The sequence below is a fragment of the Leucoraja erinacea genome, chromosome 20 (assembly GCF_028641065.1).
Source record: "Leucoraja erinacea ecotype New England chromosome 20, Leri_hhj_1, whole genome shotgun sequence".
NCBI classification, from domain to species: domain Eukaryota; kingdom Metazoa; phylum Chordata; class Chondrichthyes; order Rajiformes; family Rajidae; genus Leucoraja; species Leucoraja erinaceus.
Genome location: NC_073396.1, coordinates 38,279,727 through 38,305,365, shown reverse-complemented (window position 1 = coordinate 38,305,365; position 25,639 = coordinate 38,279,727). Strand labels below are relative to the sequence as shown.

General features: G+C 45.9%; 1 protein-coding gene across 1 annotated transcript in view; it reads right to left on the bottom strand.

The window, feature by feature from the left end:
* Positions 1–25,639, bottom strand: part of xylt1 (xylosyltransferase I) — a 317,375-nt gene that overhangs the window by 12,739 nt on the left and 278,997 nt on the right. Inside the window, exons 9-10 of the mRNA XM_055651880.1 lie at positions 14,947–15,142; positions 1,518–1,851 (exon numbers count right to left, since the gene is read on the bottom strand). Coding sequence (XP_055507855.1) covers positions 1,518–1,851; positions 14,947–15,142 — 530 coding nt within the window. The remainder of the gene's footprint in view (positions 1–1,517; positions 1,852–14,946; positions 15,143–25,639) is intronic.

Here is a 25,639-nt window from a genome sequence, read left to right as displayed (position 1 = left end):
AAGAAACGTTTAGGCCTGGGGAGAAGGCAGGTACGGGTTATTGACTGGGGACGATCAGCCATGATCACAATGAATGGTGGTGCAGGCTCGAAGGGCCAAATGGCCTCCTCCAGCACCTATTTTCTATGTTTCTATTACTCTTTTGATGAATACATGATTCATTCAGTGACAAGGGCGGCAAAGTGGTGCAGCTTGTATAGCTTCTGCCACTCAGCACCAGAGACCCTGTTTCTCTCCTTGCCTTGGGTGCTATCTATGTGGACTTTGCACATTCTTCCTGGTAAGCACATAGATTTACTCCCAGAGTTCTCATTTCCTCCCATGTCTCAAAGAGATTTGTGGGTTAACTGCCCTGTGTAAATTGCCCCGTGTTGGGGTGTAGATGCAAAAGTGGAATAACATGGGACTAGTGCGAACGGGTGATCGATAGTCATTGTGGACTAGATGGGCTGAATGGCTTGTTTCCATTCAGTGTCATTCAATCAATTGAAACCAAAGGATACAAATGCTTTGTTTGAATCGATTAATCTGCCATCTCATTGAACAGTTGGCAAGTTGGTCTACACTTATCTAAGTTATGCTGATGTCATGTCTGATTGTTATCTTCCCATTTTTGACTGCGAACACTAACTTTCAAGGCTGTAATGGAAATTTTAACTTCTAATACGCTGTTGGTGATTGGTGACTTCCAGATAATGATACGGTCATAGAAATTTTAGGGAGTGTTTTCATGTTTAAGCTAGGTTTGTATTGTTCAATTAGTAACTGCACTTCACATGCTTAGATGTGGTTAAACAAAGTGCTTGTTCAGGGTACATATAATGGGCTCTGTCCAGTCCTTGATGTCTGTGGTGGCTTATGATTAAAGTGAAGTGGTTCTTCTCATTTTAAACTCTACTCTGCCTATATATGTGTTTGTAACAGATCTGTTGTGTGGGTAAGGTTTCAGAACCAATTAGAGAAAGTGACAAATCTCGATCCCTTAAATTGATCCTGGAAATGAAGAGAGGTCAGAGGAGGGCACTTATGTCAACTGTGTGAAACATAAAATAACCCAGCAAAACAAGACAGACAATTACAAACAGAACAGACACTGTCTGAACAACAGGAGGGAAACATGTATACCATACTATCCAATGGAACCTGGCACATGTGTATGTTATACTGTACATTCAGGATCAAGTATAACTGTGATGAATTCCAGTCAATTAGCCAAATAACTCCAAACATCAGAGGCCAAAAGAAACATTGAAGAATTAAAGGAAGAAAATAATGTGCAGTTTCCCCATTTAGCTTTGTTTTGTGAAGGGGAAATCTACTTTCACTGTTTATGTAGTGTGGATGCAGTGAATAGAACAGATAGCTTCTTTAAAGAAAGGAGCGAGCACCTGAGGATAGGAAGGATAGAGAGTTATGCAGTCACACGAGACGAAGCTTGTGTGGAACTTGTAAAGGTTTTCATGCATTCACCTTTCCGCGCGCGATTCTCTGATTGAGTTACCAGACATAAGACTCACCTTTTCTGATCAGCTGCCTGTTTGAGAATGTCAGAGGTGCAACCAGAAACTTGGTTTCAGCCACGGGTGCCCAATGGTGCAGTATTTTAACTGTCCACAGGCCCGGTCGCAGAGGCAAGTTCAACGGAGGTTTGTAATGAGTGAACTCAGCTCCAGAATCAACCTGAATATCATAGGTTGCTGCAATAACGTTAATGGGGTCGATCCAGACTACAGTGACGGTGATGTTGGGACCTTTGCCCCATTTCTGCATGCCAATCGGCTCGTCCATGGGTCCAATCAGCCCTCCGTAGTTCCGGAAAATTCTTTCCTTAGCATCCCAGTCTGTGCCAACCTGAAAGCAAAAAAATTCCAAGTTAAAGAATTGCCTGGAAATCTTATAGTATCAACACCTACAAAGGAAGATCATAGATCACAGGTATATCCTGTTACTCAGTGAAACAGGACAGCAGGTTGGTGTCTGGTGGGATAGAGTTCAGAGGCTGGTAAGCCCATTTCACACAGCTGTTGGTGCTGTCTGCATGGAGTTTGCATGTTCTCCCTGAGACCATCATATATATCTTGTTCAAGTAGGATAGCAAATGTTACATAGCGAGGTGTAACATGCACCAAATTCAGCCTGTGCTGAATTCATGTCAATGTCTCACCCAGTTGGGAATGCTCATCTATCTTCAGGTAGTCATTGAAACATTTTTCTTAAAACCTACACGGACCAACTGGCCGGAGTTTTTGTGGAACTCTCACTACTAAGCATCGAGGTTCCCACCTGCTTTAACAGACTTCCACAGTAAGGGGGGCTTAGTATGCGATAGGTGAGCAACCTCATCAACTGTTGACTGGTGGCACCCATTTATGTTACAATGAAGTGCTTTGTGAGGTTAGTTACGATGCATATCAACTCCTGCCATAGTACAGATCTGCACCCAACTCAAATATCCAACTGCTACAACAGATCAACAGCGGATGCCATTTCTCTATACTCCACTCTGCACTGTGCAAATTGGACAGGAGCATGGTGTTTAAGAGGGAACTGCAGATGCTGGAGAATCGAAGGTTACACAGAAAAGCTGGAGAAACTCAGCGGGTGCAGCAGCATCTATGGAGCGAAGGAAATAGGCAACGTTTCGGGTCGAAACCCTTCTTCAGACGTCTGAAGAAGGGTTTCGGCCCGAAACGTTGCCTATTTCCTTCGCTCCATAGATGCTGCTGCACCCGCTGAGTTTCTCCAGCTTTTCTGAGTAACCCTGGACAGGAGCATGTATGTCTAGTACTGCTCAGTGACTTGGGCATCAACACTATCACCCCATCTATACCCATCATCAAATTCAGGGAATTGGGTCTCTATTCATGCCAATACAATTGTATTCTCAAATTCCTCACCAGCAAGACAACAATCACAATGAATTGGAAGCAACACTTCTTCCTCGATGACCAGGTGAAGACTGGGTGCTCAGTCCCTTCTCTACTCACACTATACCCATTACTGGTCTCAATATTAGCACGACTAAACATAGAAACATAGAAAATAGGTGCAGGAGTAGGCCATTCGGCCCTTCGAGCCTGCACTGCCATTCAATATGATCATGGCTGATCATCCAACTCAGTATCCTGTACCTGCCTTCTCTCCATACCCCCCGATCCATTTAGCCACAAGGGCCACATCTAACTCCCTCGTAAATATAGCCACTGAACTGGCCTCAACGACCTTCTGTGGCAGAAGTTATTTCAGGAAGAGAAAGCCAAAGATCCATCAACATGTCTTTATCAACAGGACAATGGTAGAGAGAATCAACAGTCTACCTCACAACAGAAGGGGGAGGAGTTGTACAGTTTGATAGCCACAGGGAAGAAGGATCTCCTGTGGTGTTCATTGCTGCATCTTGGTGGAACCAGTCTGTTGCTGAAGGTGCCCCTCAGGTTAACCAGTTTGTCATGGAGGGGATGAGCTGTATTGACCAAGATGCTCCACAATTTGAGGAGCATCCTCCCCTCCCAAGAATCCAACTCCGCTCCCAGGATGGAGTCAACCTTCCTGATGAGTTTGTTAATCCTATTGTCGCCAATGTCCTTCGCTCTGCTGCCCCACCACACGGCAGCGGCAATGGCACTGGTTACCACCGATAGGTAGAACAGCAGCAGCATCTCACTGTAGACGATGAAGGAACTGGGCCTTCAGAAAAAGTACAGGTGGTGCTGTCCCTTCTTCTACATGGCCTCAGCGTTCCTGGACCAGTCCAGTTTACTGTCCAAGTATACTCCCAGGTATTTGTACTCCCTGGTAAACTGCACGCCCACACCATTGATGGATAGCATTGTAGGAACGGTACACCATGAAAGGAAGGCTCCTGGCCCAACCCTTTCCACAGATGCTGCCTGACCCTCTGAGTTTCTCCAGCAGTTTATCTTTAATCGCAGGCTGCTGGAGTCTGGAGATCAACCCTAACCTTAATGGGGGTCTTCTCTCACAGACAGTAGCTGATTGCATGGTCAGGTCAAGCACTTAGATCAGCTCACCTCTTGAGCTCACAAAGAAAGTCCAGTAAAACAAAATATCTTCTGAACAACTAGATTGCAAGGAAATCTGTTTCCTGTGTAGCTTTGTGAGCACAGACTGTGATTAGGAGACTGAATGAGAGAAGCCAGTCTGGCTGGTACTTGCAATGAACTTCATTTTCAGTTCTCTAATGGATTGTGTGCTCTATAATCACAAGTCCTTTGTAACAATAAGCAAGGCTGGTTTACACCCAAGTACCTTTTATAATGATTGTCAAGACTGAAGCTGCACTGGGTCACCTTCATTCACCTGCTGTCATTGAAGCTGCTGTTTCAATGGAGAATCTCTGACAGAAGACATAAAGGAATCGCTTTTCTAAAGAAGGGTTTTGCTTGTCCTGAATAAACTGACTTTCTATTCCTTGGAGACAAGCCAGAGAGACAACTTTATGTGTAGGAAGGAATTGCAGATGCTGCTTTAAATCGACGATAGACACAAAATTGTGGAGTAACTCAGCGGGACAGGCAGCATCCCTGGAGAGGAATGGGTGACATTTCAGGTTGAGACCCTTCTTCAGCCTGATGTCAGGGAAGTGGGTGGTACATAGATAAGGACATGTAAGGTGTGAAACAGGACAAAGGGGATTGAGAACAAGAAATATGTAATTTAGATCATTGTTAGATGGCAGAAGGTAACAACAGAGCAAACAGAGATAAAATGTAGTTGTAGACAGTGGTCAGAGAACTGGGATGGAGAGCAAAGGTCACTTGAAGTTAAATAAGTCCCTGTGTTGCAAGCTGCCCAGGCCAAATAATGTATGAGGTACTGTTCCTCCAATTTGCACTGGGCCTCATTCTGACAGTGGAGGAGGCCCAGCACAGAAAGGTCAGTGTGGGAATGAGAGGGGGAGTTAAAGTGTTGAGCAACCAGGAGATTAGGTAGGTTTAGGTGGACTGAGCGGAGGTGTTCAATGAAATGATCGCCAAGCCTGCGTTTGGTCTCGCCGATGTACAGGAATCCACACCAGGAACAGCACATACAGTAGATTAAATTGGAGGAGGTGCAAGTGAACCTCTGCCTCACCTGAAGAGGCTATCAAGGGGGGAGGTATAGGGACAGGTGTTGCATCTTCTACAGTCGCCGGGGAAGGTATCTGGGGAGGGGATGGCTTGGGTGGGAAGGGACAAGTTGACCAGGGAGTTTCTGAGGGACCAGTCTCTGTGGAAGGTGGAAAGGGGTGGAGACGGGAAGATGTGACTAGGAGTGGGATCCCGTTGGAGGTGATGAAAATGTTGGAGGATTATGTGCTGTATGCGACGGCTGATGGGGTGGATGTTGAGGACTAGAGCGACTCTGCCCCTGTTACGAATGGGGGAGGGGGAGCAAGAGCGGAGCTGCGGGATATCGAGGAGACCCTAGTGAGAGCCTCATCTATAATGGGAGAGGGGAACCACAATTCCTTAAAGAATGAGGACATCTTTATAATATTTTGTATTGTACTTTTGTTACAAACATGAGTCTCTTTGGCCATTGCTGCACCCCTCTGAGGGTGTTCTTCTGATTTCTGTTCTGAACTCCCATTCTTATCAGAGCACTTGCTGATGTTGGCCCTTGCCTGCTCTTACTGTGATGCCCTCCTTGTCAGCTCCATCTTTGTTCAGGGATACTTTCCATTAGTTCATTCTACAGGTTGCCCAATGTTACTTTTAGAATGAGACACAAGAAACTGCAGTTGCGGGAATCTTTTGCAAATCACACAGTTCTGATGGAACTCTGTAGGCCAGGCAGCATCTGTGGAGAGAATGGACAGACGATGCCTTGGCTCAGCCCATCTCCCCAGCTGGACAAGATCCTGCTAGAATCTTTGAGCACCATCTTCACTGTCTACGATACTACCCATCTGTTATCTGCCTTGATCATACCAGAGATTCTCATCCAAATGGTTGATTTAAACCACAAACAGCAATGGGCCCAGCATTGATCCCTGAGGCACTGCACTAATCACATGTCTCGATTCTGAGAAACAACCTTCCACCAATACATCTCTGCTTCATTCTATAAAGCCAATTCTGTCATCTGTCTCTCCCTGAGTCCCATGCGATCTGACCATCCAGAGCACAGAAACATAGAAACATAGAAATTAGGTGCAGGAGTAGGCCATTCGGCCCTTCGAGCCTGCACCACCATTCAATATGATCATGGCTGATCATCAACTCAGTATCCCGTACCTGCCTTCTCTCCATACCCTCTGATCCCCTTGGCCACAAGGGCCACATCTAACTCTCTCTTAAATATAGCCAATGAACTGGCCTCAACTACCCTCTGTGGCAGAGAGTTCCAGAGATTCACCACTCTGTGTGAAAAAAGTTCTCCTCATCTCGGTTTTAAAGGATTTCCCCCTTATCCTTAAGCTGCGACCCCTTGTCCTGGACTTCCCCAACATCGGGAACAATCTTCCTGCATCTAGCCTGTCCAACCCCTTAAGTATTTTGTAAGTTTCTATAAGATCCCCTCTCAATCTCCTAAATTCTAGAGAGTATAAACCAAGTCTATCCAGTCTTTCTTCATAAGACAGTCCTGACATCCCAGGAATCAGTCTGGTGAACCTTCTCTGCACTCCTTCTATGGCAATAATGTCCGTTCCTCAGATTTGGAGACCAAAACTGCACGCAATACTCCAGGTGTGGTAGGTGTGACCCTGTACAACTGCAGTAGAACCTCCCTGCTCCTATACTCAAATCCTCTTGCTATGAAAGCCAGCATACCATTCACTTTCTTTACTGCCTGTTGCACCTGCATGCCTACCTTCAATGACTGATGTACCATGACACCCAGGTCTCGCTGCATCTCCCCCTTTCCCAATCGGCCACCATTTAGATAATAGTCTGCTTTCCCGTTTTTGCCACCAAAATTGATAACCTCACATTTATCCACATTATACTGCATCTGCCAAACATTTGCCCACTCACCCAGCCTATCCAAGTCACCTTGCAGTCTCCTAGCATCCTCCTCAAACCTAACACTGCCCCCAGCTTTGTGTCATCCGCAAACGTGGAGATATTGCCTTCAATTCCCTCATCCAGATCATTAATATATATTGTAAATAGCTGGGGTCCCAGTACTGAGCCTTGCGGTACCCCACTAGTCACTGCCTGCCATTGTGAAAAGGATCCGTTTACTCCTACTCTTTGCATCCGACCACCCGACCATCTAGAATCTTACAGCTGAAATCCTTGTAAACAAAATGCAAAGCCCTCGTCATGCTTCTTGGTTACGTCTTCAAAAAGCTCATTCCAATTCCCATATATATTGTCGATGATGAATAATATTCCTTGGAATGAATCCCTGGGACATTTTAGACGAGCACAAGAAAGTGTTCACTGCACAAAATAGACCATATACCTGGAGGTGTGACTGTTTAGCCAGCTGCACATCTGTTGCATCTATTCATATAATTTTTGAGTGAAATGAAGGAGTCGTAATCCAAAAATCGAATTAGGTTAATGGAGTTTTGGCTTTGGTCTCGAGAGAATTGCAATTGTAATCCTTGTTTGTAGTGGTTGTTTGCAGTGGTTGAAGCTTTGTAGTGACACCAGCTAGAGTGCAGGCGCCTGACCCGCAGCAAAAATGGACTGGATCTGTCAGTGAAGTCGCTCAGTCTCAGATGGTTCAACTTTGAGATATTGTGTGAACATGGCTTACCCTCTCCGGAGTTCAAAAGGTTGTGGGTGCACCCGGCACTGTATTTAAAATGATTAAGTTATTTTTCTGGATTAATACTTTGGCAGAAGAATGTAGATCTTGGAAACTGAGCCCTAATCTTAGACCTCTGATACTTGGGATGCTAATGAAGAAGCTGTTTTGCACATGCAGGTTATGGAATTATGGAGCATTCCTTCCTGGAGTGCTGTGGGTGCTGGGACAAGGCACATCTTCAATGCTGAGATGAATGGATTTGGCAAAGTTATACATGTCTGTAAACCAAAGACAGGTGCACTTTATGTACATTGTACACCGAATAATAGAAGACTGGAACAGGCCCTTCAGCCCATCATACCTGTGCCGACCATGATGCCAATCTAAACTAATCCCATCTGCCTGCACAAGGTGCTATATCCCTCTACACCTAGCTTGTTCATGTATCTGTCCAAATGCCTCTAGTTGCCTCACACATTTCCTTCTCACCCCTTTCACCTTAAACCTATGGCCCCTAGTATTTGACATTTCCACTCTGGGGAAAAGACTCTCATTAGCTAGTCTGAAGAAGGGTCTCAACCCGAAATGTCACCTACTCCTTTTCTCCATAGATGCTGCCTCACCCGCTGAGTTTCTCCAGCATTTTTTGTCTACTCACTAGCTACCATATCTGTCTCTCATAATGTTATAAACTAGAGCCGTGACACAGCTGAATTGTAGAAATGACCATTCTGATCCGACATTTCTAAAAATTGGCATTGATAACAATAGCGATCTGCCAGAGTGCAACATTAAAAGAACTGTTCTGGGATAGTGCTGCTGGAAACAGTGGCGGAAAACCCGGGGGGGGGGGGGGGGGGGGGGGGAGGGGGGACACGTCCCCTCCATGTTTTGAGAGGTGGGGGCCATCCCCCCCAAGTTTTTGTAATCCGGATTTTAAAACCCAGTGAAATCTCCGCTTTCCGCGAGACAGTAGGGGTGGGATTGATGATCGAGGGCGCCGATTGGATGAGAGAGACATCAGTCAGCAGGCAATGGTGGCGGGACATGATGATTCAGCGCGATTATTGGAGGAGGGAGGAGTGGGGGGGGGGGTGGGGACCGGGGTTAGAGGGCGGGGATTGGAAGAGGGAGACGTGGCACAGATTTGGCTTCATCCGCAGGCAGGATCGATCCCGGCCGGGTCTCCGGCGCTGTCCTTTCCCCTCCCGCATACCCCCCCCGCGGGTGGCCAGAGAGGTCGGCAGCAAAGATCCTCAGCTATAGGATCTTTGGTCGGTAGTCAGACCGGCGCGGTGCCCCCAGGCCCACAGCCAGCGCAGAGGAGCAGCGCTAAACCAGGTCAACTAGGTGAGCCTATAGCCCTTTCTGGATTTGTGGGAAATATGGCCAGCGCGGAGAAGCAGTCCTGGTGTCCCGTCAGTCCAGACAGGGCTGTAGTTAACCCGTTGAGACAGGCAGAGTTGAGCTGCATTTAGCGCCCGATGGAGCCTCCAAAGCCTCGCGCGTGTGTGTGTGTGTGTGTGTGTGTGTGTGTGTGTGTGTGTGTGTGTGTGTGTGTGTGTGTGTGTGTGCGCGCGCGCGTGGCCGCCAAAATATTGTGTCCCCCATCCCCTCTATGTTTTAATAGCGAGTTCCGCTCTTGGCTGGAAAGCTGACTTATTATGGTCTTGTTTTGCATGGTGAATGAGGAAATGAGAAGCATAGGGCAACACGGTATAGTTGCTGCCTCACAGTGCCAGAGACCCGGGTTCGATCCCGACTACGGGTGCTGGCTGTACAGAGTTTGTACGGTCTCCTTGTGACCGTGTGAGTTTTCACCAAGATATTCGGTTTCCTCCCACACTCCAAAGACATTTGTAGGTTAATTGGCTTGGTATAAATGTAAATTGTCCCTAGTGTGTGAAGGATAGTGTTAATGTGCAGGGATCACTCGGTGCAGACTCGGTGGGCCGAAGGGCCTGTTTCCACACCGTATCTCTAAACTAAGCAGAGCTCAATCCTTTGCAAGCCACAAAGGGAAGAGGTTAATAGTTAAAGTGTAATAGTAATCTAGAGGGAGCTATATTATGCTTACTTTCAACCAAAGGCGATCAGACATGCTTTATTTGGCTCAATTCTGTGCCTGGTGTTAGCCCGATTGAGTACTTCTTGCACATGCAAAAGCACAAACATTAGCAGCAATTTTCAGGCATGCTGAGCTACAATATGAATGCTAATTTGCTTTCTCCCTTCAGCTGAACTCCTAGGTTACAGTTTTCACGTTCAATAAGGCAAACACAAACCCATGCATTAATTGCTGCCGGCTCACACTCTCATTATTTGTTTCAAGTTGCCCTTATTATCAACCAATGTTATCTGCCCTCCTTGGTTTGTAACACTGAGCTGCTTTGATATATTTGGGCACTTTCTCCAAGAAATGGCCCAAGAAGCACTCTCTAGATGTTACATTTCTGTAAGTGCAGATTCTCAGATCACTGAATATAATTTCATTTTCAGAATAAGCTTCAATGCTGTGTGCAAGAAAATAAAACTTGTAAATTGTATGTTTTTCAGGAATTCAGTGAACATAAAGATAAATTCTGCAGAAGCTATTTCTTCATCAAGTTACATTCTTGCAATTCATTAGACAGTCAATAAGTAAGGCAATAACTAGAGGTGGATTTGGAGCAGGAAATGGCAGATGATGAAATGGGTATGAAAGAGAAGTGGCAAGGTTGGTTAAGATATGCAGTCAAGATGAGTACATGCATCAAATAGTGAAAGGCTTGTATAGAGTGGATGTGGAGAGGACGTATCCACTAGTGGGAGAGTCTAGGACCAGAGGCCATAGCCTCAGAATTAAAGGACGTTCTTTTAGGAAGGATATGATAGGAATATGATAGGATATTTAGGAAGAATGCCCTCTCCTTACCTTGGAGGACTTACACAGTTCCCGCTGCACCAAAAAATCCCAGTATCATAAAGGACATTTCCCACCCCGGACACTCCCTGTTTGAACTGTTGCCGTCAGGCAGACGGTACAGATCTACAAGGACAAGGACGAACAGACTAAAAAACAGTTTTTACCCCACTGCTATAAAAGCACTAAATGTAGCCGCCAAGGAACGCAGGGGCGAGACATACTAAGGGACTGTGGTACACTGTGAAATCGACAGAAGGATGGAGGGTTGGGTGTTTATGCGTGCTATTTTCGTGATATTTATTTAGTTGTTTATCTTTTAATATTTTACCTTGTATGTATCGTTAGCTTTTAGAAAGGTTTGAATGGTGCACTGACTGGCTGACATTTTTTTAATTTCGTTGTACATGGTTCATGTTACAATGACAATAAAGAAACTATTCTATTCTATTCTATAGGAGGAATTTCTTTCGGCAGAGGGTGGTAAATCTGTGGAATTCTTTGCCGAAAAAAGCTGTGGTGGCCAAGTCAATGGATGTTGTTAAGGCGGAGATAGATTCTTGATTAGTATGGGTGTCGTGGGTTATGGGGAGAAGGCAGGAGAATGGGGTTAGAAGGGAGAGATAGATCAGCCATAATTGAATCGTGGAGTAACCTTGATGGGCCGAATGACCTAATTCTGCTCTTATCTGCGTACAGTTTTGGTCTTCAAATATGAGGAAGGACATTATTGCCATAGAGGGAGTGCAGAGAAGGTTCACCAGACTGATTCCTGGGATGTCAGGACTGTCTTATGAAGAAAGACTGGATAGACTTGGTTTATACTCTCTAGAATTTAGGAGATTGAGAATGGATCTTATAGAAACTTACAAAATTCTTAAGGGGTTGGACAGGCTAGATGTAGGAAGATTGCTCCCGATGTTGGGAAAATCCAGGACAAAGGGTCACAGCTTAAGGATAAGGGGGAAATCCTTTAAAACCGAGATGAGAAGAACTTTTTTCACACAGAGAGTGGTGAATCTCTGGAATTCTCTGCCACAGAGGGTAGTTGAGGCCAGTTCATTGGCTATATTTAAGAGGGAGTTAGATGTGGCCCTTGTGGCTAAGGGGATCAGGGGGTATGGAGAGAAGGCAGGTACGGGATACTGAGTTGGATGATCAGCCATGATCATATTGAATGGCGGTGCAGGCTCGAAGGGCCGAATGGCCTACTCCTGCACCTAATTTCTATGTTTCTATGTTTCTATCTCTTATGACCTTAGTACAAGGTCAATGGAACCAGGATTTCAACACTTTAGCACCTTATTTTGCTTAACCAATCTCGAGATAGTCTTTGACAATTGGAAACTGTTTGAATGCAGGCTGCCATGGGATAAAGAGATATCGCAAATATAATGGAGAGGGAATATGGCTGCATGGGGGTAGACAGACTGGATAAATCAATGGCAGTCACATGCACAGGGGGTCAGAGAGCAACAGCTCAAGGAGTGCATTTATACCTTGGACTGAAAAGGAGATTTCTGTTCTATGATGAAGACAAAAAGCCACAGAGTCAAGCAACATCCCAGCGCCTTGTACAACTGTAACATAACATTTCAACCTCTATACTCAATACACTGAATGATGACAGTTAATTTGCCAAAAACCTTCTTGATCACCTTATCCTTATTGGCCGCCACTTTTAAGGAACTACGTCCCTGGATTCCTAGATCCCTCTGCACGATAACAAAGTCCTGCCATTTATGTGAAGGTCCTGCACTGGTTAGACTTCCCTAAATGCAACACCTGACATTCATCTGCATTAAACTCCATTAACCATTCCTCTCCTTCCCCTGCCCAAATGATCAAGTTCCTGCTGGAACCTTTGCTGGCTACAATACCGCCCACTTTAGTGACATCTGCAAACGTACTAATATCTTCTATATTCCCATCCAAGTTGTTGATATAAACTTTTCGTATTTTTTGTTATTTTTAGTGTGTTTTAAAAAGTATGTGTTAATGTTCTCTGGTTTGTTTTATGTGGGGAGTGGGGGGAAGGGGGGTCGGGAGAAACTATTTTCTCAATCTCTTACCTTGCTGGAGATGCGATTGTTTTCCGGATCGTATCTCTGGTCGCTCTGCGGCCAAACATCATGGAGCTGGCGGCCTTGCTCGTGACTGACTTTGAGCCCCACCACGGGGCCATGAAATTACCATCAGAGCCTGCGATCCCTTGCCTGGGATCGACGCTCCAACCGCACTTCAACATCGAGGAGTTTGCAGTCTCAGGTAGAGATTGATATCGGGAAGCCCCAAAGTCACAAGAGGTTAGACCATCTCCGACCGGGGGTCCGATTGCCCAGCGCGGGGGAGCTGAGATCCCCCCTGATGCGGGAGCTTGATCGCCCTGATGTGAAGGGCCCGACCGCTGGCTACAGGAGTCAAGACCGTCCCATCAACAGAAGTCTCGAGGCCCCCGACCGCGGGAGGACAAAGAAGGGACGAGATTGAACTTTTCTTTCACCTTCCATCACAGTGAGGAATGTGGAGGAGTCACTGTGGTGGATGCATATGATAAAATGTATTTTGTGTGTCCTGTTGCTTTTTATTGGTATGACTGTATGGCAAATCAAATTCCTCGTATGTAGCAAAACATTCTTGGCTAATAAAGCATAATTATGATTATGAAGAAACAGCAATGGGCCCAGCAGCGAACCTTGAGACACATCATAAACCACAGGCCTCCAGACCGAAAAACAACCTTCCAACATCATCTTCTCCTTCCTTCCATGAAGGCAATTTTATATTCAGTCAGCTATCTCTCCTTGGATCCCATGTGATCTAATCTTCCAGAACGGCCTACCATGAGGAACCTTGTCAAATGCCTTGATAAAATCCATATTTACAACATCTCTTTGGATTATTTCTTTGGATTATGCTTAATGTTATCTGCCAGAGCTATCTCCTGTCCCTACTGCAAAATAATGTTATAATATCCAAAACGTCAACCGACATCTATTGAAGATCCTATTCACATTCTCCACATGCTGTCTGACCTACTGAATTACTCCAGCACTGTGTCCTTTTTCACTTTGCATAGGATGCCTGGCAGAAACATCAAAAACACAAACTGTTGTTAGGAGATAGATATTAACCAGGACTTGTGCTGGAAGAATTATTGCAACCATTTGCAACTCAATAGTGTAAAATATTACTGAATGCCTTAAAGGAAGAAAATCTACTACTATGCCACCAATTGCATCACATTTTAATTGTATGTAGATATAATTTACGTGCAACCACAGTGCCTCTCCAACTTCAACAGATGCGTCACAGAAAGCATTTCATCAGGATGCATCACAGCTTTGGGTTTAGAAACAGCTCCATCAAAAACCGCAAGAATTATCCGCAGCCTAGACCATCACACAAACCAACCTCCCTTTCATTGACTCCATTTATACCTCAACCTCCCTCTATGGCAAGAATGTATTTCCTCAGATTAGGAGACCAAAATTGTGCACAATAATCCAGACATGGTCTCACCAAGACCCTGTACAACTGCAGTAGAACCTCCCTGCTCCTATACTCAAATCCTTTTGCTATGAATGCTAACATACCATTCGCTTTCCATTCGCATGCCTACTTTCAATGACTGGTGTACCATGACACCCAGGTTTCGTTGCATCTCCCCTTTTCCTAATCGACCACCATTCAGATAATAGTCTACTTTCCGGTTTTTGCCACTCACATTTATCCACATTATACTGCATTTGCCGTGCATTTGCCCACTCACCCAACCTATCCAAGTCACCTTGCAGCCTCCTAGCATCCTCCTCACAGCTAACACTGCCCCCCAGCTTCATCCGCAAACTTGGAGATATTGCCTTCAATTCCCTCATCCAGATCATTAATATATATTGTAAATAGCTGGGTTCCCAGCACTGAGCCTTGCGGTACCCCACTAGTCACTGCCTGCCATTGTGAAAAGGACCCGTTTACTCCTTCTCTTTGCTTCCTGTCTGCCAGCCAGTTCCCTATCCACATCAATACTGAACCCCCAATACCATGTGCTTTAACTGTACCCCAGTACACGTGACAATATGCTGGACTAAGCTCTGTTATCTTTGTGGCACCACTTCCTCTGATGGCACCCTGCATTCAACTGGCTTCCTTCTTCTAAAGATAATACATAAAATCAGATGCCTGCGAGCATGGATTCACAACGTTTGTTCCTGGCCAGATTAACAGAAATGCACGCTGTTTGAAATCAAATGAGAATATTTAAACATTTGACGGTAATGGTACTTTCATTTTGGAGAGACAGTTCCCTCAGAGCAATGAAATAACAGTGTTTGTACCTCAGCAAACTGTAGTCGTGCAAAATCACTCGTGGGATTAGAAAATTTAAACATTTTCCTCGGCATCACCCAAGTCTCCAGCGTTTCCAGTTTACTGGTGGCCAGGTTTGTTGCATGGTGCCTCAATAAGTAGCCTTGGAACCGGTCAGCATAGAAGTAGAGATGAACAGAAGCGGGGTGACCCATGCCATAATATCTAGAACGCAGAATGGGAAGAGAGAGCAACATTAGTCCAAAAATAACACATCCAGCAGACATTTTATAAGTGCAACCATAAAATAAAGAACAGCCAAATAACAAGGACTGCTCAGGTAGAATATTTGGCCCGTGGCTAAAAGACCCCATTAGCACAGAGAAAGCCACTTAGAACTGAGCTCATTATAAGCAGCCCCAGAGATGCAGGAATTAAAGCCTTTAATCCCTGTTGTTTGCTTTTAACTGGTTCCTGCTAGATTAACACCTGCTGGCATGATTTACAACGTGAGTGAGAGAACATCAAGGTCAAATGAAGAAAAGAAAGGTTTAATGGTACTGTTTTGCATTATTCCATGTGCATACATTGGGCTTTTTCCATAGAATTAGTATGCAGAATTGAAATAATGAATTTGCTCTGACATGAAACTGAAAGCTTGTTTTAAAGCCCAAAACACAGGGAATCAAAGCTGTATTGCCCATAAATTACAGCCATGTAGACTGTACCGATAGTCGTTACTGGGACACTTCATGATACCAATTTCCACAGACTATTAACAGAAGTAAGCAGTATTACTGCCTGTAAGAACTTGAAACTGAGAGACATAACAGGCTGTTTTTTACCTACAAAGCATCATTGGTAATTGCAAAAAAAAAACCATGTGTTCAAATAATGTTTGGTAAATGCCTCCCATTCCCACACTGACCTTTCTGTCCTGGCCCTCCTCCATTGTCAGAGTGAAGCCAAGTGCAAATTGGAGGAACAGCATCTCATATTTCGCTTGGGTCAGCTAGCACCCCAGCGGTATGAATAGTGATTTCTCTAACCTCAATTAGCCCTTTCATCCCTTTCTCTCTGTCCCTCCCCCACCCAAGTCATTGTACTAGCTTCAACGTTTTCTTGGTGAGTCTCATTGTCTGCAACTCGTTTTCACCCAGCCCACAGCTAACATAGAAATATAGAAAATAGGTGCAGGAGTAGGACATTCGACTCTTCGAGCCTGCACTGCCATTCAATATGATCATGGCTGATCATCCAACTCAGTATCCTGTACCTGCCTTCTCTCCATACCCCCTGATCCCTTTAGCCACAAGCCATCTAACTCCCTCTTAAATATAGCCAATGAACTGGCCTCAACTACCTTCTGTGGTAGAGAGTTCCAGAGATTCACCACTCTCTGTGTGAAAAATGTTTTTCTCATCTCGGTCCTAAAAGACTTCCCCCTTATCCTTAAACTGTGACCCCTTGTTCTGGACTTCCACAACATCGGGAACAATCTTCCTGCATCTAGCCTGTCCAACCCCTTAAGAATTGTGTAAGTTTCTATAAGAAACTATAAAAATCTTCTAAATTTTAGCGAGTCAAGCCGAGTCTATCCAGTCTTTCTTCATATGAAAGTCCTGCCATCCCAGGAATCAGTCCGGTGAACCTTCTCTGTACTCCCTCTATGGCAAGAATGTCTTTCCTCAGGTTAGGAGACCAAAACTGTACGCAATACAACTGTATGCCCTGTACAACTGCAGTAGAACCTCCCTGCTCCTATACTCAAATCCTTTTGCAATGAATATTAACATACCATTCGCTTTCTTCACTTCCTGCTGCACCTGCATGCCTACTTTCAATGACTGGTGTACCACGACACCCAGGTCTCGTTGCATCTCCCCTTTTCATAATCGGCCACCATTCAGATAATGGTCTATTTTCCTGTTGCCACCAAAGTGGATAACCTCACATTTATCCGCATTATACTGCATCTGCCAATCATTTGCCCACTCACCCAACCTATCCAAGTCACCTTGCAGCCTCCTAGCATCCTCCTAACAACTAACACTGCCCCCCAGTTTTGTGTCATCCGCAAACTTGGAGATGTTGCATTCAATTCCCTCGTCCAAATCATTAATATCTATCCATATATTAAAACTCTTTGTGTGTGTGTGCGTGCGTGCATGCGTGCATGTGTGTGTGTGTCTGTGTGTTCGTGTGTGTCTGGGTGTGTTTGTGGGTGTCAGATTCAGCCTTTGATCCCTGCTACGCCAGCACTTCATCATTAAATTCCGTCATTTTTTCCATGACACTAGCTCATTCACTTTTACATTCAATTTTGCACTCGTCAAATCATTTTTTCTTTTAAGTACCCATTTTAAAATAAAATCCTCCACCCCCACACTCATTTTGTCGCCTCCTGCTGGCCAACGAACATAATGTCTGCTGACGCCCGCCTCTGCCTCAAAGACGCCGCCATTTTTCACAACCGCTGGTGCTCGGCGTGGCTCTGTCACACAGCCGGCGTCTCACAAGTCCCGAGGATGCGAGGCCTCCCACTCTCTAACCAGCTGGAGTGGGGGGCCAAACCCGAGGTTTGGGATGGGGGCGTGACTGGGGCCAAAAAGAAGCCGTACCACGCCCACCAGCAGTCTCTCTGTCTCTGCCCTCTCTCTGTCTCTGCCCTCTCTCTGTCTCTGCCCTCTCTCTGTCTCTGCCTCACCCCTCTCTCTCTCTCTCTCTCTGCCCTCACACTCCCCCTCCCTCCCCCCCAGAAAACAGACCTTCATGGTCAGGTCAACACCTCTGCAACTGGGAATTGGAAATGGTGCCAAACCAGTGACTCTGTATACCAGGGCTCTCCAAACGATGCCTCTGTTCTCTTTCTGTCTCTCCCCTCTCTCTCCATCGACCGGCCCTCTGCTGCATTTGATCGTTCGCTCTGCTCGCACCAGTATGGTCGCCCACTCAATAGACGCCACAAATCAGAAACCTCCGCTCCAAAAGGCAGGACTCCGTGCCTCTCTCTGTGTGCCTCCGTGTCCCCACACCGCCCGCCCGCTTCAACCCTCCCCATTGTTCAAATTGCGCAGAAATAACCAAAGATCCCATAGCGGCTAAGCGGCTATAGTATCTTTGGAGAGAACGAGCGTTAACAGACCGCGGCTCGGCTCATGCACGCCCGCCCCAACCCTCCCCCTCTCTCCCCCATCCTCTCCTTCCTCTCCCCCTCTCCCCCACCCCTCCCCCACTCCGCCCCCACTCCGTCCTCCCCCCCCCTCCCCTCCCTGTACTCGGGGTCTGAAGCTCAGAGTTCTTTCTCCCCCCCCCCCCCTTTCTCTCCATCGATTTTCAGCAGCAGCAGGCAGGTCCTGTTCTCGCTCCCCCTTACTCTCTCTCTCTCTCTCCCCCGGCAGTGTGAGCAGATTATTGCATTCAATAACCAGCCCTCACCTCTGATAACGCGCACCCACACCCCCCCCTCAAATCCTCCCCACTCCCACTCCCCCATCTCTCCCCATCTGCTCCCTCTCCGCCCCCACGCTCCCCTCTCCCCCTTCCTCCCACCCTTCCTCTCCCCTCACCTCCCTCCTCTCCCATCCCTCCCCCCCTCTCTCCCTCCACCCACTCCCCCCTCCGCAACTATCTCGCCATACCCCCTCTCCCCCTCCCTCCCCCCTCCTCTCCTCCCCTCTCCCCCCCTCCTCCCCTCCTCCCTCTCCTCCCCTCTCCTCCCCCTCCTCTCTCCTCTCCCCCTCCTCTCTCCCCCGCCCTCTTCTTCCCTCTCCCCCTTCCTCTCTCTCACCACCCCCCCTCCCCCTCTTCTCCCCCCCCCCCTCTCCCCCCCCCCTCCCCCCTCTCTCCCCCCTTCTCCATCTCCCTCTCCTCCTCACCCCTCTCCCCCTCCTCCCCCCCACCCCCTCTCTTCCCCCACCCCTACCCCTCTTCACCCCCATCTCCCCCCCACCTCCTTCCCCTCTCTCTTGCACCACTCCCCGCTACCTCTCCCACCCCCCTCCTGCCCTCCCCGCTCTCTCCTCCCACTCTTCTCTCCCTCCCCATCCCCCCCACCCCGGTCTCCTCTCCTTCTCCAATCTCTCCCCTTCCTCTCCTCCCCCTCTCCCCTCCCTTCCCTCTTCCTCCCTCCCCTCTCCCCACCCCGTCTCCCTCTATCCCCCTCCCCCCGTCTGTGTGTTTGGGTGGTGGTTAGTGTGAGTGTGATGCCGCAGCCCCTCCCCCCTCGCAAACGCGCGTTGGGGAAACAAACCCAACGGGTCTGCACTTGGTCTAGTATATTGTAAATAGCTGGGGTCCCAGCACTGAGCCTTGCGGTACCCCACTAGTCACTGCCTGCTATTCTGAAAAGGACCCGTTTACTCCTACTCTTTGCTTCCTGTCTGCCAGCCAGTTTTCTATCCACATCAATACTGAACCCCCAATACCATGTGCTTTAAGTTTGCATACTAATCTCTTATGTGGGACCTTGTCAAAAGCTTTCTGAAAGTCTAGATATAACACATCCACTGGTTCTCCCTTATCCACTCTACTAGTTACATCCTCAAAAAATTCTATAAGATTCGTCAGACATGATTTACCTTTCATAAATCCATGCTGACTTTGTCCAATGATTTCACCACTTTCCACTAACAATGGCCTGTTCCCTTTATCATCGTTCCTGTTTTGCATATCTTTCGTTCATTTGTTCTATATCTCTCTACATCACCGTCTATATCTCTCATTTCCCTTTCATAAGGTCATAAAGAATAATAATAGTTATGCTATTCAGCCCATCAAGTCTATCTCTCCCTCCTAACCCCATTCTCCTGCCTTCACCTGATAACTCCTGACATCTGTACTAATCAAGACTGACTATCAATCTGAAGAAAGGTCTCCACCCGAAACATCACCTATTCTTTTCCTCAGAGATGGTGTTTGACCCGCTGAGTTACTCCAGCTTTTTGTGTCTATTTTCATTTTAAACCAGCATCTGCACCATTTCTATATGTGCTACTAGACCTGGTTATTCGACTTCAATTCTGATGCGTACAAAGACACCTGGGTTCTTTTTGAGAATTAATTTTACCATTTTTTTCATCATTTAAAAAATATTTTGTCTTGCTGTTTTGTTCTAATTAGCAGAGATAGTGTAAAATTACCACAGGTGTTTTGTATGTCACTTCAAGCCATCATGCAGGTGCAGCTTGAATTAGGAAGGCAAATGGTACAAGGTGTTGTTCCCAGTGGAGTTACACGCATGAGGAAAAAGGCTTAGTTTAGTTTAGAGATACAGCGCGGAAACAGGCTCTTCAGCCCATCGAGTCCGCACCTACCAGCGATCCCTGCATATTAACACTATCCTACACACACTCGGGACAATTTACACTCATACCAAACCAATTCATCTATAATCCTGTACGTCTTTGAAATGTGGGAGGAAACCGAAGATTTTGGAGAAAACCCTCGCGGTCACGGGGAGAATGTACAAACTCCGTACAGACAGTACCCGTGGCTGGATTCGAACCCGGGCCTCAGGCGCTGAGAGCGCTGTGAGGCACCAACTGAACCGCTGCGCCACCGTGCTGCCCCACTGCATACTACAATTATGCAGAGTCTTGGTGAGACTGTACTCATAAGCGTATTGAGCAGCATTAATTCCTATACTTTAAAAAATATATACTTGCCATAGAGAGAGTACAAAGAAGATACATTGGATTGGTTTCAGGGTTGGGCAGTCTGCTGCACATGAGACATTGTGCAAACCAGGCTTGTTTACAAGATGAGATCTCATTAAAATGTACACAATTCTTACAGGGATCACTCGTTTTTAATACAGGGGGGAATGTTTCCGTGGGCAGTGGAATCTGAAAACAGGGGTCACAGTTACAGGATGAGTATTTCATCATGGTCGGCTAAGCCAGAAGATTAAGATGTACAGGATTCACCGTGACTTGGTCATGTGGTTTAAAAACTGGCTTCTTCATAGAGAACAGGACAGCTCAGTTGTCCAGCAATAGTTTTTCTGCCGTACAGCACCAGAGACCCTGGTTCAATCCTGACTAGGGGTGCAGTCTGTGCAGAATTTGTATTTTCTCCCTGTGGCTGCATGGGATTTCTGGGGGGTTCCTGTTTTGTCCCGTACTCCAAAGACGGGTTTGGAGGTTAATTGGCTTCCGTAAAAATGGTAAACTTGTAAATTGTCGCTAGTGTGTAGGATGGTGAGAATGATTGCTGGTCGGTGTGGGCTCAGTGGGCAGAAGGGCCATTTTCATGCCAGGGTACTCAAGGAGTTGGCTTTAGAAATCGTGGACGCATTGGTGATCATTTTCCAATGTTCTATAGGTTCTGGATCAGTTCCTGTGGATTGAAGGGTAGCTAATGTTATCCCACATTTGAAGAGAGGAGGGAGAGAGAAAGCATGGAATTATAGACCAGTTAGCCTGACCAGTGGTGGGGAAGATGCTGGAGTCGATTATTAAGATGTAATGGATTTGGATAGCAGTGACAGGATCTGTCCAAGCATGGATTTACGAAGGGGAAATCATGCTTGACAATTCTTCTGGAAATTTTCGAGAATGTAACAAGTAAAATGGGCAAGGGAGAGCCAGTGGATGTAGTGTACCTGGACTTTCAGAAAACCTTTGATAAGGTCCCATACAGGAGCTTAGTGGGCAAAATTGGAGCTCTAGGCATTGGGGGTAGGGTATTGACATGGATAGAAAATTGGTTGGCGGACAGCAAACAAAGAGTAGGGATTAACGGGTCCCTTTCAGAATGGCAGGAAGTGACTAGTGGGGTACCGCAAGGCTCGGTGCTGGGACCGCAGCTATTTACAATATACATTAATGATTTAGATGAAGGACATTAGCAAATTTGCAGATGGCACAAAGCTGGGTGGCAGTGTACACTGTGAGGAGGATGCTATGAGGATGCAGAGACTTGGACAGGTTGGGTGAATGGGCAAGATGCATGGCAGATTCAGTATAATGTGGATAAATGTGAGGTTATCCACTTTGGTGGCAAGAACGGGAAGGCAAATTATTATCTGAATGGTGTCGCGTTAGGAAAAGAGGAAGTACAACGAGACCTGAGTGTCCTTGTACATCAGTCACTGAAAGTAAGCATGCAGGTACAGCAGGCAATGAAGAAAGCTAATGGCATGTTGGACTCCCTAACAGAGGAGTTGAGCAGAGAGTTCCTTCTGCAGTTGTACAGGGCCCTGGTAAGACCACACCTGGAATATTGTGTGCAGTTTTGGTCTAATTTGAGGAAAGACATTCTTGCTATTGAGGGAGTCGCAGCGTAGGTTCACAAGGTTTATTCCAGAGATGGCGGGACTGTCATATGATGAAAGAATGGAACGACTGGGCTTGTATTCACTGGAATTTAGAAGGATGAGAGGAGAACTTATAGAAACATATAAAATTATTAAGGGATTGTACACGCTAGATGCAGGAAATATGTTCCCGATGTTGGGGTAGTCCGGAACCAGGGGCCACAGTTTAAGAATAAGGGGTAGGCCATTTAGAACTGAGATGAGGAACGACTTTTTCACACAAAGAGTTGTGAATTTGTGGAATTCTCCGCCTCAGAAGGCAGTGGAGGCCGATTCACTGGATGTATTCAAAAGACGGTTAGATAAGGCTATTAGGGCTAGCGGGATCAAGGAGTATGGGGAGAAGGCAGGAATGGGATACTGATTGTGGATGATCAGCCATGATCACGTAGAATGGCAGTACTGGCTCGAAGGGCCGAATGGCCTACTGCTGCACCTATTGTCTATGTTTCTATATTTTGATGTATCTATAAAGTCTAGTTAGAGGGTTGTGTGGAAGGAAGATATTCTGGCCAGAGGTCTGTGACTTGTGGATTGTGCAGGGACCAGTGCAGGGTATTCTGCTGATTGTGATATATATGTGACCTGGACATAAATGTAATGGCTTAGTGAGTAAGTTTGCTGATGCAGGCAAAATTGAGGGAATTGCAGACAGTGATGAAGGTTGTCTGAAGAAACAACGGAGTTTAGATTTGCTGTAGAAATGGCAGATGGAGTTTAACCTGAGCAAGTGTAAGGTATTGCACTTTGGGAGGTTGAATGTTAGGGGAAAGCAGACAGTTAATGGCAAGACACTTCACAACATTGATCTTGGAGTCCAAGTTCACAGCTCATTGAAGGTGGCATCACAGGTAGGTAGGGTTTTAACTACAGGGAGAAGTTGTAGAGACTTGGCTTGTCTTCTCTGGAATGTTGGAGGTTGAGGGGATGCTTAATAGAAGTATATAACATTATGAGAGATACAGATAAGATAGACGGTCAGAAGCGTTTCCCAGGCTGGAAATATCCAACACTAGGGGGCATCGCTATAAGGTGAGAGGGGGAACGTTTAATGGAGATATGGGGGCTAGCTTTTTACACAGAGAGTAATGGATGCAATGGTAGGTGGTTGTGGAGGCAGATACGATAGTGGTGTTTAAGATGCTTTTAGATAGGCACACGGAAGTGCAGGGAATAGAGGGATAGGGATTATGTACAGGCAGATGAGACCAGTTTAAATTGGTATCTGTTTCACACAAACATTGTGGGCTGAAGCACCCATTCCTATGCTATACTTTTTATGTTTGTCTATTTATGTAGGACAACCATATAACACCATATAACAATTACAGCACAGAAACAGGCCATCTCGATCCTTCTAGTCCGTGCCGAACACATAATCTCCCCTAGTCCCATATACCTGCGCTCAGACCATAACCCTCCATTCCCTTCCCATCCATATAACTATCCAATTTATTTTTAAATGATAAAAACGAACCTGCCTCCACCACCTTCACTGGAAGCTCATTCCACACAGCTACCACTCTCTGAGTAAAGAAGTTCCCCCTCATATTACCCCTAAACTTCAGTCCCTTAATTCTCATGTCATGTCCCGTTGTTTGAATCTTCCCTACTCTCAGTGGGAAAAGCTTTTCCACGTCAACTCTGTCTATCCCTCTCATCATTTTAAAAACCTCTATCAAGTCCCCCCTTAACCTTCTGCGCTCCAAATAATAAAGCCCTAACTTGTTCAACCTTTCTCTGTAACTTAGTTGCTGAAACCCAGGCAACATTCTAGTAAATCTCCTCTGTACTCTCTCTATTTTGTTGACACCCTTCCTATAATTAGGCGACCAAAATTGTACACCATACTCCAGAATTGGCCTCACCAATGCCTTGTACAATTTTAACATTACATCCCAACTTCTATACTCAATGCTCTGATGTATAAAGGCCAGCACACCAAAAGCTTTCTTTACCATCCTATCTACATGAGATTCCACTTTCAGGGAACTGTGCACAGTTATTCCCAGATCCCTCTGTTCACCTACATTCTTCAATTCCCTACCATTTACCATGTAAAAGCTGAGGAGAAATATGGTTACAGTGGTAAAGCTTTGGAATTGTCCAGCCCAGTCATTGATGGCATTAGGACAGATGGGTTTGTGGATATTAAAGGTTATAAGTGTCATGGTCATACGTCAGGACCATGGCACTAAGGTAGGTCAGCCCCGACCTACTAGTACCCACGACTTGCATCACAACCTCCTTCGACCTACCTATGACCTCATGACGACCTTGCTGCGAGTATGAATCAAGGGCAAAGTCGGCAGAGGTCATGAATTAGGTCGTGAAAGTGGGACAGGCCCTTTAATGTGCGGGGATCGCAGGCCAACCTGGACTCGGTGGGCTGAAGGGCCTGTTTCCGCACTATATCTCTAAACTAAATTAAAGTAAATAAACTCAAGATGCTGGAATGTTGAGCAAAAAATAAACCGCTAGAGGACATCAGCAGGTCAGGCAGCATACGTGGAGGGAAATAGGCACACTCACATTTCAGGGCTGCACACTTCTTCAGTCAGATAGGAATGAGGATCGTCTGAAGCGTCATCTATTCCCCTCCACGGATACTGCCTCACCCATTATGTTCTTATAGCAGGTTTTTTTTCTCTCAAGTTCCTAATGCTCTGCATTAAACATGCAGGTTTGAGAAAACATCTCATCTTTTCAAAAAATCTTTTGAAAATTATGAGCGGATTGTAGCATTTTTTATTAAAATCCTTTTTTTTAATATGCTGATGAACTTCTTGCAACTATAAAGTTACATTAAAGAGTGAATAACTTGAATTACCCTGTGTAAGGCGAGCAGCAGAATACAGATCCTGCAGCACCAGTAATCACGTGAGGAGGAGTGATCTGTCCACTCACAGACTGACATGTCCCAACTGGCAGACAAGAGTGAGATATGCCGTGGCACAGAAGTGGCCCATTGGCTGCTAAATGATCGCTACTCAGGCATTTCAGGAACATGCTTAGTTACTCATCCCCATGAACCCGCATTTTGCCAGACTTTGCTGTCCTGTTTCCTTAACGATTAATTTTCGGAAATTTCCAATTCTTTTCTTCTTGGAGGAGTTTTCAAGATGAGATTGGAAGAGATCCACTCCTCCCTTCAGACATTCTATTTAGATGTGATACCAACAAATTAAAAGTTGCTAATTGACATATCTGTATTTCCTGCCATGTTAATTGTGCATTAATGAAGGGGAAAACCACAGCAGGGCTGCCAACCCTCACACATTGTGCATGAGAATCACGCAATTTGCCAAATTCTCACGCTCTCACGCTGATCACAAATTTCTCACGCTCTGTCGTGAGAAATTCTGTGATCAACGAAAATTTCAAAACTCATATCAACTGCATGG